General features: G+C 35.6%; 2 protein-coding genes across 2 annotated transcripts; both read left to right on the forward strand.

Annotated features, from left to right (window-relative positions):
* LOC118582873 (olfactory receptor 10AG1-like) lies at positions 1 to 969 on the forward strand. The gene has a single exon (XM_036186012.1). The coding sequence runs from the start codon at positions 25 to 27 to the stop codon at positions 967 to 969; it is 945 nt and encodes a 314-aa protein (XP_036041905.1). The 5' UTR covers positions 1 to 24.
* An 8,124-nt stretch (positions 970 to 9,093) lies between these two features.
* On the forward strand, positions 9,094 to 10,044 carry LOC118582841 (olfactory receptor 10AG1-like). Its single transcript, XM_036185964.1, has one exon. The coding sequence runs from the start codon at positions 9,103 to 9,105 to the stop codon at positions 10,042 to 10,044; it is 942 nt and encodes a 313-aa protein (XP_036041857.1). The 5' UTR covers positions 9,094 to 9,102.
* The last annotated feature ends 5,517 nt before the right edge of the window (positions 10,045 to 15,561 follow it).

The following is a 15,561-nucleotide window of genomic DNA, read 5'->3' on the forward strand; positions in this document are numbered from 1 at the left end:
CTTTTGAATGAAACACCTCCAAGCATGGAACACACAAAGATCAGGTCAGTGGACAATGTCTCCACAGTCACACAATTCATCCTTCTGGGATTCTCAGACCTGCCCAACCTCCAGGGGTTTCTGTTTGGAATGTTCTCCATAGTTTACTTAATTATCCTAGTTGGAAATAGCTTCATAATTGTGATAACCAGACTCGACCCAGCACTACAAAAGCCCATGTATTTTTTCCTGGCAAACTTTTCTTCTCTGGAAATCTGTTATGTATCAGTCACTCTTCCCAGAATTCTGTTCAACATTGGTACTCAGAATAGAAGTATATCCAAGGTGGCCTGTGCCACACAAACCTGCTTCTTCCTTATGCTGGGAGCCACTGAATGTTTCCTTCTGGCTGTGATGTCTTATGATCGCTATGTGGCTATCTGCAACCCTCTGCACTATCCCTTGGTCATGAACCCAACAAAATGTACTCAGTTGGCAGCAGGCTCCTGGCTTGGTGGCATCCCAGTTCAGATAGGACAAACGTGCCAGATATTCTCTCTGCACTTTTGCAGTTCTAACCAAATCAACCACTTCTTCTGTGACTTACCACCCATTCTCAAGTTAGCCTGTGGGGACACTTCTGTTAATGAGCTGTCTGTCTACTTGGTGGCTGTTCTCTTTGCTGCAGTCCCTTTTATGTTGATCCTTGCTTCTTATACCAAAATCATTGTCACCATTCTGAAGTTACCAACAGCCACAGGACGTGCAAAAGCCTTCTCCACGTGTTCTTCCCATTTGCTTGTGGTGTTTTTGTTTTTTGGATCAGCTACTGTTACCTACTTGAGGCCAAAGTCCACACATTCTCCAGGAACTGACAAACTACTCTCTCTGTTCTACACCATTTTGACCCCTATGTTCAACCCCCTGATATACAGCCTTAGGAACAAGGATGTGATTGCTGCACTGAGAAAATTCTTACTTAGAAGATAAGAGAATGGGTGTCTACACTAATGTCTAAATGTCTAATGTATAATGACTAAATGTCACTTTACCTACCTGTGATACAGGGACACTCTTATCCTGGGTGTCATAACATGCTACTCTCTTCATACTGCTACATGGCCTTCTATAGCCCTCTTTGATAATCTCTAGTGACTAGTGTCTAGCCTGTGCATCTAGCTAATAGTGGGCTTTTAGGTCAGTAGAGTCCTGCTTACATGGGGCTGGTTTGCAGATGTTTTGTTGGTCCTTTTCTAATTCCTACCCAACCAGTCCTTCTTCTGTGTTATTGCCCCCTCCCTGATTCACTTGCTATGTATGGACATCTTTGTGGATGAGATGGTGGTATTCCATGATGTTGTATTTTTTGTCCTGTTTCAATTTATGTTAATAATTTTCTACTAATGTAAAAGCATCTCTATAGTCTTTAAAATGCTGCTAGTTGTATGTTGGCCCAAAACCTGCTGTGTCTATTCATTGAATCTTGTAGATGTTATATTATTATTTAAAAACATAATGACAGTGAGGTAGTTATAATTCAAAGAATTAACTGGAATTTAGCATGACAAATTGGAAGATATGGTTTTATATTTATTTGTGTATAACATTTACACAACTATTCTCATTTACCCATTTTTTTTTATTTTTACAAAGGTACTTATTTCCAAATAAAAGTTTACTTGTTTAAGTTGAAGAACAGTTCTGTATCCACTACCAAATAACCAGTATTAACTTTCAAATGTACAGTTTATAAAAGAAAGCAATTCATCATGGTTACTAGTCTAGTGGTTTAGAATCCATGATGTAAACACAATGGCTACAGGAATATCTGATAGTTCTAATCTCAAATCACAAGCAGCAGAGATGATGTATATTTTCCCAAATTATGTAATTCTCTTTTAAACTACAGTGTTAGGTTAGGGTGGGAATTTTTTTTTAAAGAATATAGATTTGTTGTTTAGTTTTTATCAGCTTGCCACAAACTAGTTTCATTCATTTCAAAAGTGGAAACTTGATTGAGGAATTCCCTCCATTAGGAGGGACCCTGGGTATATCTGTGGGGCATTTTCTTAATTTCTTACTGATTTAAGATGTTCCAGCCATCTGTTACCCAGATGACATGGGCATTACCTAAGTACATGAACAAATCATAGGAAGTACATCTATTAGTGGGATTTCCTGGCTCCAAATTCCAGCTTAAATCCCTACCCAAACTTTCTTCCTTCATGGACTACTAGATGAGCTGACAATGAAATAAAGTCTTTTTCTCTCACAAGTTGCTTTGGATCAGTCTTTATCCCATCAACAATAAGCATGTATTTCAGTAGGAAATAGACATTGGTTGAAATATATGCATAAAATCATGCACTTGGCTTAAAAGTAACTCTCCAAAGAGCTAATTTTCAGCATAAGAGCCCAAGGTTTACTTGCTAGTTTTTTCATTTATATAATTTTTAAAAATTCATTTTGCATACTAACCACAGATCTCCATCTTATTCACCCCTGACTCTCCCCCTCATCCCCTCCTGCAGAAAGATAAAGCCTCTCATGAGGAGTCAGCAAAGCCTAGTACATTCAGCTGAGGAAAGACCAAACCCCTTCCCCCTGCATCAAGGCTAGGCAAGTGGTCCCACCACAGGTAATGGGCTCCAAAATTCCAGCTCATGCATGTGATATTCCTGATCCCATTGCCAGGGGCCACTCAAACAAAACAAGCTAAACAATTGTCTCCTTATGCAGAGGGCCTAGTCAGGTCCCAAGCAGGTTTGACAGTTGTTGCTCTAAAGTTCATGAGTTTCTATCAGGTTTGTTCAGTTGTCTATGTTGATTCCCCCATTGTGATCCCTCCTCCTTTACTCATCAAATCTCTTTTCCTTCTCTTTGACTAGATTCCTGAGCTTGGCCTGGTGTTTGTTTGTGGATCTCTTCATCTTCTTTGATCAGTTACTGGATGAAGGTTCTATGATGATAGTTAGGATATTCACCAATCTTATTACTGAGGTAGTCTAGTTCAGGCACCCTCTCCACTATTGCTAGTAGTCTAATCTTGGGTGTGTTTCTGTGAATTTCCCTAGCATCTCTTACCCAATAATGTCTTACTTATTGCCTTCCAATTCCTACCCTCCATCAGCTCAACCATCCCATTCCCTTGTGTTCTCATTCCCCAATCTCCTCCCCTCTAATGCACCCACCCATCCCCAGTTTAATCATGGAGACCTCATCTGTTTCCCCTTCCAAAGGTGATCCATGTGTTCCTCTTAGGGTCATCCTTGTTTCCTAGCTTCTCTGGAGCTGTGGGTTATAGTCTCATTATGCTTTGCTTTACATCTAGTATCCACTTATGATTGAGTACATATCATATTTGTTTTTCTGAATCTCGGTTACCTCACTCAAGATAATATTTTCTAGTTTCATCCATTTGCCTGCAAATTTCATGATATCATTGTTTTCAGGAGCTGAGTAATATTCCACTGTGTATATGTACCACATTTTCTTTATTCATTCTTCAGTTGAGAGGCATCTAGGTTGTGTCCAGGTTTTGGCTATTATGAATAATGCTGTTACAAACATAGCTGAGCAAGTGTTCTTGTGGTGTGATTCCTTGGGTATATGCCCCAGAGTGGTATCTTTGAGTCTCGAGGTAGATTGATTCCCAATTATCTGAGAAGTTGCCATACTGATTTTTAAAGCAGCTGTACAAATTGACATTCCCACTAACAGTGGAGGAGTGTTCCCCTTGTTCCACATCCTCTCCAACTTTAGCTATCATCAATGTTTTTGATCTTAGCCATTCTGACAGGTATGAGATGGTATCTCCTAGTCATTTTGATTTTCATTTCCTTAAATGTCTTTCAGGCATTTGAGATTCTTCCTTTTTTTTGTTTGTTTTGTTTTTGTTTGTTTGTTTGTTTGTTTTTTTCGAGACAGGGTTTCTCTGTGTAGCTTTGCGCCTTTTCTGGAACTCACTTGGTAGCCCAGGTTGGCCTCGAACTCACAGAGATCCTCCTGGCTCTGCCTCCCGAGTGCTGGGATTAAAGGCATGCGCCACCACTCCCTGGCCCCATTTGAGATTCTTATGTTGAGAATTCTCCATTTAGATCTGAAACTCATTTTTAACTGCTTTGTTTTGTATTATGATGTCTAGTTTCTTGATTTCTTTATATATTTTGGAGATCAGCCCTCTGTCAGATGTAGGGTTGGTGAAGATCTTTTCCCATTCTGTAGGCTGTCCTTTTGTCTTATTCACAGTGTTCTTTGCCTCACAGAAGTTTCTCGGTTTCAGGATGTCCCATTTATTAATTGTTGCTTTCAATGTCTATGCTACTGATGTTATATTTATGAAGTGATCTCCTGTGCCAATCCTCTCTAGCCTACTTCCTACTTTCTCTTCTATTAGGTTCAGTATAACTGGATATATGTTGAGCTCTTTGGTCCACTTGGACTTGAGTTTTGTGCATGGTGATATATATGGATCTATTTGCAATCATCTACATTTTGACATTCAGTTATGCCAGCGTCATTTGTTGGAGATGCTTTTTTTTTCTATTGTACTATTTTGACTTCATAGGTGTGTGGATTAATGTCAGGGTTGTTAATTCTATTCTATTAATGCACATTTCTGATTTTATACCAATACCAAGCTGCTTTTATTACTACAGCTATATAGTAGAGCTTGAGGTCAGGAACGGTGATGCCTCTAGAAGTTGCTCTATTGTAAGATTGCTTTAACTGACTTGGGTTTTTTGTTTTTCCATCTGAAGTTGAGTATTGTTCTTTTGAGTTCTGTGAAGAATTGTGTTGGGATTTTGATAGCGATTGCATTGAATCTGTATATTGATTTGGTAAGCTTGCCATTTGTATTATGTTGGTTCTACCTCTCCATGAGCATGGAAGATCTTTGCATTTTTAATACCTTCTTCAATTTCTTTTTTCAAAGATTTCCAGTTCTTGTCAAATAGGGCTTTCAGCTGTTTAGCTAGTGTTACCCCAAGGTATTTTGTATTATATTCCTTGTTTGTTTGTTTTTGTAGCGATGAGATTCTTAATAAGATCCTCATACGTACTAAGCAGTTTATTCTATGTAGCTACATACATAATGACTTAACATTATCATTGGGGTGTTTGTAGTTTCATTATGGATGAATGTGTGTGTGTGTTAACAGTGCATGTTTGTTTATACATGAATTTTTCTGTCTGGCAAATGATACTATTAAACAAAATAAATGTTATTCAAATGTGAATATGAGAGAAGAACTAAAAAATAAATAAATACTAAGAATATCGGCAAGTAGTTTTACTATGAATATTGACAAACTCATTACTTAAAAAAATTCCTGTTGAGATATAAAATACATTAAATTAGTGAAGAAAACTGAACTTTATATAAAAGCATTCTCATTCATTTTTCACAAAACCAGCCACACCCTATATATATTTTACATGCATAACAATGTAAGTATGAGTAAATATAAGATCATCAATATGCATTGTGTCTATGTCAGCATCAATAATCTTCTTACTCTTCCTTGATATCACTGATACAGTGGCCAAAATATGATGCAATATAGGGACAAGTGTAAAACACAAATACACATGAACACACAGAGATATAATTGGCAATTGCTGATTCTCTCAATATTCATTTTTCTTGATAATCACAAAAGTGAAAAACAAACCAGAATGTCCAAAAGGAATAGTTTTCATTTTATTTTTCTCTTTTCATTCATATTTTCTTATATTTAACTTTTAGTGGAGGGGCAAATAGTTTTCTTCAATTAGAATGTATCATGGGGAAGGAACTTATCCCAAGAGTAGAGAACATTTCCTTCTTAAACAGCACAGTACGTTTGACAGTACAATAAATCCTTGAATATGTTATGCCTGTTAAACATAAAGGAAGTGTTTAAGCCTTAAAAACCAGGTTTACTTATTTTCTTTTACTAATCAATAAAGGTAAGATTCATATTTAACTTAACATTACAAATATAAGCTCAAATTACATTTGACTCATATCAAATATACATAGAATTTGTTTCCCTTTTAAAAATACCATCCATTACAGGGATTTGAGCAAAGTAGTTGAAAACAAATTTTTATATAATGTTTTTTTATTTCAAATATAATTTCAATATTTTTAACTTTTCTGATGTTTTATCACATAGATCTAAGAAGAACAAAATGTAAAATATGCTTCTGTATAAAAAGCCAATATATTAAAGAGCAAAAATATCAATATGTACACATCTTCTTATGTGCTAACTTCTATTAATATTTTGGCATATTTTATGCATTTATATGTATTATTTATATTCTATAAAGCTTTCATTTCAGTTATTCATGTATACATTTGCTTTACATGAATTAGTTGGAGCTCATAGCTCATAAAATAAATCTACATTTAAGATGATCAAGAATGAGCATCATTAAAACATATTTGCCACCTACTATAGTCAAAGGTTTACCTAGTAGTTAATAATTAAATTCTGTAAGTGAATATTAAAATATTACAGATTTATATATTACAAATATTATATTTACATGTATCTTTAGGCAATTTGCCCAGTGAAAAACCTTTCTGAATTCACATCACTATACATGCTTTTCCAACATTTATGTCTTTTTTTGATAAACTTGGTCAGAGAAGTAGAAGCATGGTGTACTCTTTCATGTTCAATGTGATAGTTAAGATCAGGATAACTGTAGGAGAAGCAGTTCTTTCAAAGATGACAGTAAAACATGCATGCAGTAATTGAATAAAATAAAAGTGCCCATATTTCCAAAAATGCTAGGGGTTTTCTTTCTCAGAGGTTAAATTTTGTTTTCTAAAGTTTTCAACAGTTGAAACAATAACAATAACTGCCAAGATTTTTAGAGGCCAAATCTTTCAGGCACTGGTGCTCAGGGAATAAGAGGGTAACAGAATGTTTGCCTAGCATGTGTGAGCCCAGGGCAACATCTGCAGCATCACAGAAAAATTAGATACATATGATATGGATAGGCTACTATAACACCAACACCTTCTTTACATGTAGATTTAAATCGTGAATTCCCCCAAAATGAATAAAACTCTAGATAGTTTATAAATAAAAATTTGAGATGTGCCCTCCCCTAAAGAGAAAACAACAAAAATCAATAACATTTCCTGCAGCTATGGAAGAAGTAAAACACTTGATAATGCTTTGTAGTAGATTGGAAATACGATTAGACATTGATGTAGAAATCTGTTATATCAGGGCTTTTGCATTACTACATTTTCAATCTTAGGTAACAATTTTTGAGAGAAGTATTTATCCAACCAAATACAGCATGCATAATGCTTATGAATCTAACATGAAATAATTGAAACAATGGTTTTTCATTTCTTTTTCGGTTGATGTCTCTATAAATGATACTTAGATTTAATTAATTAATTAAATAATTTGTTTTTAGAAATACTCCCTTGTAGCTTTTTTCCTTGGAATTATAGCTTACAAATGTTAGGTTTTATCTGGCAGTTCCTCTTCATTGTATATATTCATTTAAAGCATATTCACAATATAATACTAAATTATCATTGAAGTCTATATTTTGCTGAAAGTTTTTTGAAATTTTATTTTATTAAGTAGTATTTTGTAGTATTTTAATATTCAATATGGAGAAGTAAAAATGGAAAAGAAATTCTTTTTAACGTTTGATCATCATAAAATGATTCTGTAGTGCATGGTTCCTGAATATCTTTACTCATTCCCATTTGGTGTCAATATTTTGAATGTGAACTCTTGAATATCAGCCATGAACATCTTTTAAATCATAGTTTGAGGTCAGCCTCCTTTTTGCTGCAATTTGTCCAATGTCTTTAGGTAAATCTAAATTTGTGAATTGGTCAATAAATATCAAGAGAATGACATAATGAATGGTTTCTATAAGAGTAGAAAACTATAATTCCTACACTTGTATTCAGTTATTTCAGAGCCAAAGAAATTATGTAAAAAAATGCAACTGCTATCAAATGAAGACAAAAACATTAATGGGGTAGAGTGAAGAAAGGTAAGGAAATGAGAAGAGTAGGGAAATATTTGGCACAGTAATATATTAATTTCAAATAATGTGGTGAGTGTATTGATAGCTTTTTAGAAAAAAGTTTATTCAATTTCAAGCAATTTATAATTTTTGTTAAAATAAAATAAAATTTAATAATTACATGTCTAAACATAGAAAATAATATATATGAAAATGAGCATGCCAATGTGATCACATCTGTTCCTACAAAAATGTATGCAATGAAGTAGACTGAGTAGAACAGAGATACTCAACAAGATCAGCATAATTGGGATTATGGAAATATCTAGGAAATGTTCAGGATGAGCTGCTGTAATGCTCCTTCCCTGCAGTAGAAGTGTAGACACAATAAAAGAATGTAGACTCTACTTAGAAAACCTACTTCTGGACCATAGATGCTGAATAGACAACTCCAAATGCCTGAATTCCCTCTAGAAAAGATGATGTGGCAGTGTTTACTCCATCTTGAGTTTTATATAAATGTTATGTGAACCTGAAAATGTGATGAAAATTCATGACTTCCAATTTCAAAAGTTTATCCTGAACTGAAAACTCAGAATAATAATGAATGACATCCCATCTTATACTGCGCCCTGCAATTAACTAATTTCATATTAAAATGATCCATAAACAGAACTATAAAATGAAAATAGAAAGCACTTCTGCATGTTAAAGTATTCTACCAGAAGAGAACTTTGAATGTCTTTAAGAATATTTAGTCATATATTAATACTAATCTTGAATTAATGGCCATAGAACAGCAACTTAAGTAGAAATATATAATCTGAGGAACAGATTAATTATTCAAAGATATATAAACAGAGGTTGCATTTTTAGATTAAGAGAAGAAAATTAAGATGTCAAGGCTTACCACCAAAAACCAAGAAAATAATACAACACAGTTTACTGGAAAAAAATTTTATATGCTTTTAAGCAAAAAGTGATCTTTAAACTTTTGGAGCATATATAATAACTTTTCTTCATAGACACTGGAAAATTTAAAAGTGTGTTACTACTACTTTAGAATGGATAAAAAATCCAAGGACAAGGAAATATTTTGCATTTTTGCTTGAATCATTCCTACAGATGAAATACACAGAAATCAAAGAGGACAATGCTTCTACTGTGACATATTTTCTCCTCCTGGGATTTTCTGACCTTCCCAACCTCCAAGCGTTTTTGTTTGGAATGTTCTCCATAATGTACCTGATTATTTTGATTGGAAATAGCTTCATAATTGTGATAACTAAAATTGATCCAGCACTACGGAAGCCCATGTACTTTTTCTTGGCAAACTTTTCTTCCCTGGAAATCTGTTATGTATCAGTCACTCTTCCTAGAATTCTGTTCAACATTGCTACTCAAGAGAGAAGCATTTCTGTGCTGAACTGTGCCACACAAATGTGTTTCTTCCTTATGCTGGGAGCCACTGAATGCTTCCTTCTGGCTGTGATGTCCTATGACCGCTATGTGGCTATCTGCAACCCTCTGCACTATCCCTTGGTCATGAACCCAACAAAATGTACTCAGTTGGCAGCAGGCTCCTGGCTTGGTGGCATCCCAGTTCAGATAGGACAAACGTGTCAGATATTCTCTCTACACTTTTGCAGTTCTAACCAAATCAACCACTTCTTCTGTGACTTACCACCCATTCTCAAGTTAGCCTGTGGGGACACTTCTGTTAATGAGCTGTCTGTCTACTTAGTGGCTATGCTCTTTGTTGCTTTTCCTTTTATGTTGATCCTTGCTTCTTATACCAAAATCATTGCCACCATTCTGAAGTTACCAACAGCCACAGGACGGGCAAAAGCCTTCTCCACGTGTTCTTCTCATTTGATTGTGGTGTTTTTGTTTTTTGGATCAGCTACTATTACCTACTTGAGGCCAAAGTCCACACATTCTCCAGGAACCGATAAACTGCTTTCACTATTCTATACCATTGTGACCCCCATGTTCAACCCTCTGATATACAGCCTTAGGAACAAGGACGTGATTGCTGCACTGAGAAAACTGTTACTTAGAAAATAATACTAGAGCTCTGGAACAAATGATTGATTTGTTTCTTACTCAGTTACTGAAGAAATAGGACAATTTTTCATCATATCTTCAAAATACTAATGATTTAATTGTTCTGAAATGCTGTTGTTATTTTGAATAATAGCTTGATACATATTCTGTTTTGAAATAGCCTATACATATTTTCTGTCTGCATTCAATGAAATATAAAATGGACAAGGTATTTTAATATGAATAACATACAATGTGGATCACATACTCTGTGATAAAAATTTGAATATAATTCATAGTTTGTAATGTGTTATAGATGATAAGATAGATTATTTAACTAATTTAATAAATCATTATCCTAAATTTGGTAGTACTTTTTCTTTCAGCATTTAACAGAATTACCAGGAGTATTTCAATGTCAATGTATGTTGAATGCATTATTAAATGAGTTAATGAAATAGTTATTACTAATAAGCTGTATCTCAGAATTCTGAGAACTTCTGGACATGTCACATCTAAAATGACCATGAGAGAAATATTTCAATATATAATTAATATGTATAGAATTCAGTAAGAACTATAATAAAATTTTTCCCAAGTGCTTTTAGACTGTGCAACAGTGTCTTGATGATATATTTAGTATCAATTTATCCAGCTTTCCAACATTTCAACAGACATGGTTTTCAACAAAGTTCACACTACAGAATCATGAAATCTAGCACATAAAAAAAATGAAACAAAGTAGTAATGTACACTTGATAAGATGGTTCGGTGGGTAAGAGATCATTCTCCATTCATTCCTAAATGGGATGTCTCTATCAAATCCTTCCCGTCAAGACTCAGGGAATTTGCAGAAGAGAATGTGAAAAGAGTGTAAGATCAATGTGGTTAGAGGACACCATGGAAATGAGGCATGAATGTACAGCAGGAGTAATGCACAGAAATTCATAGAAACTGTGGCAGCTTTCACAGTGCCTTTACAGTTTAAGCAAGATGTGACGGAAGAAATAGACACAGGCCCCTATCCTTAACCTGGAAGCTATCTCCAACTCATTATAACCACTCACAAAGAATTAGTTTTCACCAGTGGAATCTCACCTGATATACAAACCAAATTTACGGGCAAGCAGTGGATGGCCAACACAAAATGAACTCAATGGTATTTGGGGGTTTTTATCTTTTTTTAACCTTACACACCTTTGGCTTATATGATGTGGTTTCTGATTTTTTATTATGATAAGTACATATATTTTTGAATGGCAAATACTTGTAAAATAGGTTAAATAAAAAAGTTCAAATATTATTGAAAATGTATTTATTTTTATTAACCACGTATTTAAGATATTTTCATGAGCAAAAGAAATTTTAGTAGTTAGAGTTTAGGAGGATTTATACTGATGTTCATAGCATTCAATAATTTCAAGTGATTTTCAAGAAGCATTAATTGTTTTTTTGTTTGTTTGTTTGTTTGGTTTTTCAGGACAGTGTTTCTCTGTGTAGCTTTGCGCCTTTCCTGGAACTCACTTGGTAGACCAGGCTGGCCTCAAAATCACAGAGATCTGCCTGCCTATGCCTCCCAAGTGCTGGGATTAAAGGCATGCGCTGCCACCACCACCACCTGGATAGGCAGGATTAACATAGTAAAATTGGTGATCTTACCAAAAGCAATCTACAGATTCAATGCAATCTCCATAAAAATACCAACATAATTCTTCTCAGACCTGGAAAGAATAATACTCAAATTCATATGGAAAAAACAAAACACCCAGGATAGCCAAAAGAATCCTGTACAATGAAACAACCTCTGGAGGCATCATGATCCCTGATCTCAAGCTCTACTATAGAGCTACAGTAATAAAAACAGCTTGGTACTGACATAAAAACCAACATGTGGACCGATGGAATAGAATTGAAGACCCTGATATTAACCCACACACCAATGAACATCTAATTTTTGACAAAGAAGCCAAGATTGTACAATGGAAAAAAGAAAGCATCTTCAACAAATGGTGCTGGCATAACTGGATGTCAATGTGTAGAAGGCTGCAAATAGATCCGTGTCGGTCACCATGAACAAAACTTAAGTCCAAGTGGATCAAAGACCTCAACATAAATCCAGTTACTCTGAACCTAATGCAAGAGAAAGTAGGAAGTACTCTTGAATGCATTGGCACAGGAGATCACTTCCTAAACACAACACCAGTAGCACAGACACTGAGAGAAACAATCAATCAATGGGACCTGTTGAAACTGAGAAGCTTTTGTAGAGCAAAGGACATGGTCAACAAGACAAAGCAACAGACTACAGAATGGGAAAAGGTCTTTAATAACCCCACATCTGACAGAGGACTGATATCCAGAATATATAAAGAACTCAAGAAATTAGACATCAAAATGCCCAACAGTCCAATTAAGAAATGGGCTATAAAACTAAAGAGAGAATTCTCAACAGAGGAAGCTCAAATGGCTGAAAGACATTTAAGGAATTGCTGAACATCCCTAATCATCAAGGAAATGCAAATCAAAATGACTCTGAGATAACCCCTTAAACCTGTCAGAATGGCTAAGATCAAAAACACTGAAGACAGCTTATGCTGGAGAGAATGTGGAATAAGGTGAACTCTCCTCCACTGCTGGTGGGAATGCAAGCTTGTACAGCCACTTTGGAAATCAATGTCACTTCCTTAGAAAATTGGGAATTCGTCTCCCCCAAGACCAAGCTATAGCACTCTTGGGCATATACCCAAGGAATGCTCAATCATACTATGTTCATATCAGCATTGTTTGTAATTGCCAGAACCTGGAAACAACCTAGATGCCCTTCAACTGAAGAATGGATAAAGAAAATATGTATGCAATGGAGTACTTCTCAGCAGAGAAAAACAATGACATCATGAGGTTTGCAGGCAAATGGATGGATCTAGAAAAAAAAATCATCCCGAGTAAGGTAACCCAGACTCAGAAGGACAAACATGGTATGTACTCACTGATAGGAGGATACTAGATGTAAAACAAAGATGACTAGACTGCTATACAACTCCAGGGAGGCTACCTAGAAAACAGGAGCCTAGGAAAGACACAGGGATCACTCAATGACAGAGAAAGGGATGAGATCTACATGAACAACATGGACATGAGTGGGGTAATGAAGGTCAAGGTTCAAGGGAAAGAGAGCTTAGGGGAGCAGGAGAAACCAGCTGGATCAAGAACAGAAAGGGAGAACAAGGAGTAACAGACCATGATAAATGAAGACCACATGAGAACAGAAAGAAACAAAGTGCTCGAGAGGTCCCCAGAAATCCACAATGATACCTCCACTGTAGACTACTGGCAATGGTCATGAAGAAAGCCAGAGCTGACCTAGTCTGGGGATTGGATGGCCAAACACCATAACTGTCCTGCTGGAACTCTCATCGAATAACTGATGTAAGTGGATGCAGAGATCCTTGGCCAGGCCCCAGGTGGAGATCCAGGAGTCCAATTGTCAAGAAAGAGGAGCGATTGTATGAGCAAGAATTGTTGAGACCAAGATAGGAAAAAACACAGGGACATATAGCCAAACTAATGGAAGCACATGAATTATGAACCAAAGGCTGTGCAGCCCCCAACTGGATTGGGCCTTCTGGATAAGTAAGAGAATTGAATAGCTTGAACTGTTTGGGAGGCACCCAGGCAGTGGGACCTGGACCTATCCTTAGTGCATGAGCTGGCTGTTTGGAACCTGGGGCTTATGTGGGGACACTTTGCTCAGCCTGGAAGAAGGGGAGTGGACCTTCCTGGATTGAGTCTACCAGGTTGAGCTGAATTCCCACGCGAATCTTTGCCCTGGAGGAGATGGGATTGGGGGAGCTTGGAGTTGCTGAGGGAAAGGCGGGGGCAGGTGCGGGAAGGGGGAGGACAGGGGAACCCATGGCTGATATGTAAAATTAAATCACAAATATCCATATAAAAATAAATATATTAAAAAGTGTTTTGTAATATTCAAACTACCTAACAAGGAGTACTTTGAAAGTTTTAATCACAAAGCTATTATAATAAAATGTGTGAAGAAATAAATGAACAATATTATGCTAAGAAATTGGTGTGTACTATTTTATATTTTTATATTTTCTTTTCCATTGAAATTTGTTTTTTTCATACACTATATTCTGATTATACTTTCCTTTCCCCGAACTCCTTCCAACCAAATCCATATCATTTTGTTTCTCTCATAGAAAACACCAGATGTCTACAATAGTATGAAAGTAAAAATGATAAAATAAAAAAAAAAAAACATACCTGAATAGGACAATGTCAGCAAGCAAAGAGAAGGGAACAAGTCAAAGGGAAACCAGAGAACATATCAAAAAGACACCTATATTCACCATAGGCAATCCCAGGAAACTCAAAATTGGAACACATAATACATAGGCGAAGGACTTGTATAATTTTTAAAAAATGCTGTGACAAAGCATTACAGTACAAAGAACTTCCCCAATGATTTGTGTTTGTTTTGCTCTGGCCATCCACTGTAGTGTATAGGGTCTGCACTAGAGAATAGTTTGTCCATCCAGTGAGACAGCATTGAAGAAAACAAATTTTTCTTTTGCCAGTGATTATCAATTAAATATAACATGGATAAGTAAGTGTAAGGACAATTTTATCTTAAATATCTGGTAAATTTTTTAAAAATTATATTTATAAAATATTAAGGATATAGTTTGCCAAAAATCAAACAAAATTCACATGAAGTAAAAAATGGATTTTCTGGTAAACTTTTTAATTTTCATTCTATTTTATGAATAGAAGTGATTTGCTTGAATATATACATTTCAGGTTAGCCAGAAATTGGAGTTAAAGTTGTGGGTTGGAATGCTGGTGCTTGTAACAAAACCAGGGTCTTTTGTACAAATAGCCAGTGTTTTGACCTGCTGAACCAGTTCATCAGCCCAATAAAAGCATTGTCAGGATATACAACTAATGGTATTAGAAATAATACAAATGTGTTCATATTTTTTTAGCCGAAGTAGCTCCAGTGGTGCCAAGTTCTCTGCTGTGTGAACCATTGTTTAGTATAGCCTCAGCTATAGACTTAGGCAGGCTAACATTAAAATTTGAAGATATTTTATGGAATCTACAGAGGAATAATACATAAGTTCTAAAATAGCTAAAACTAAAATTTATAAGCAGGAATATTTTACATTAGACACAATGGGTCAGATAATGAAAACTAATTAGATGACTGGATATTAGGGTAAAAGCCTCTCACCCAAAAGGGTAATTAAACAATTCATACTGCCTGAATCTGCTTCACAGATGAACCACCAACAATATCCATAAGGAGGAAATCTAACCAATCTGAGGGAGTTGGTTCTTCTGGGATTTTCAAATGTTCCCCATTTCCAGTGGTTTCTATTTGTCTTCTTGATTGTCATGTATTCCTTTATCCTACTGGGCAATAGCACCATTGTATTAATCACAGTCTATTGTACTAATATCTGCTCTTCAGACCCCCTATGCATTTTTTTTCTTGACATCTTTTTCTCTTTAGAGATCTGT

Source organism: Onychomys torridus, chromosome 4 (genome assembly GCF_903995425.1).
Source record: "Onychomys torridus chromosome 4, mOncTor1.1, whole genome shotgun sequence".
NCBI lineage: Eukaryota > Metazoa > Chordata > Mammalia > Rodentia > Cricetidae > Onychomys > Onychomys torridus.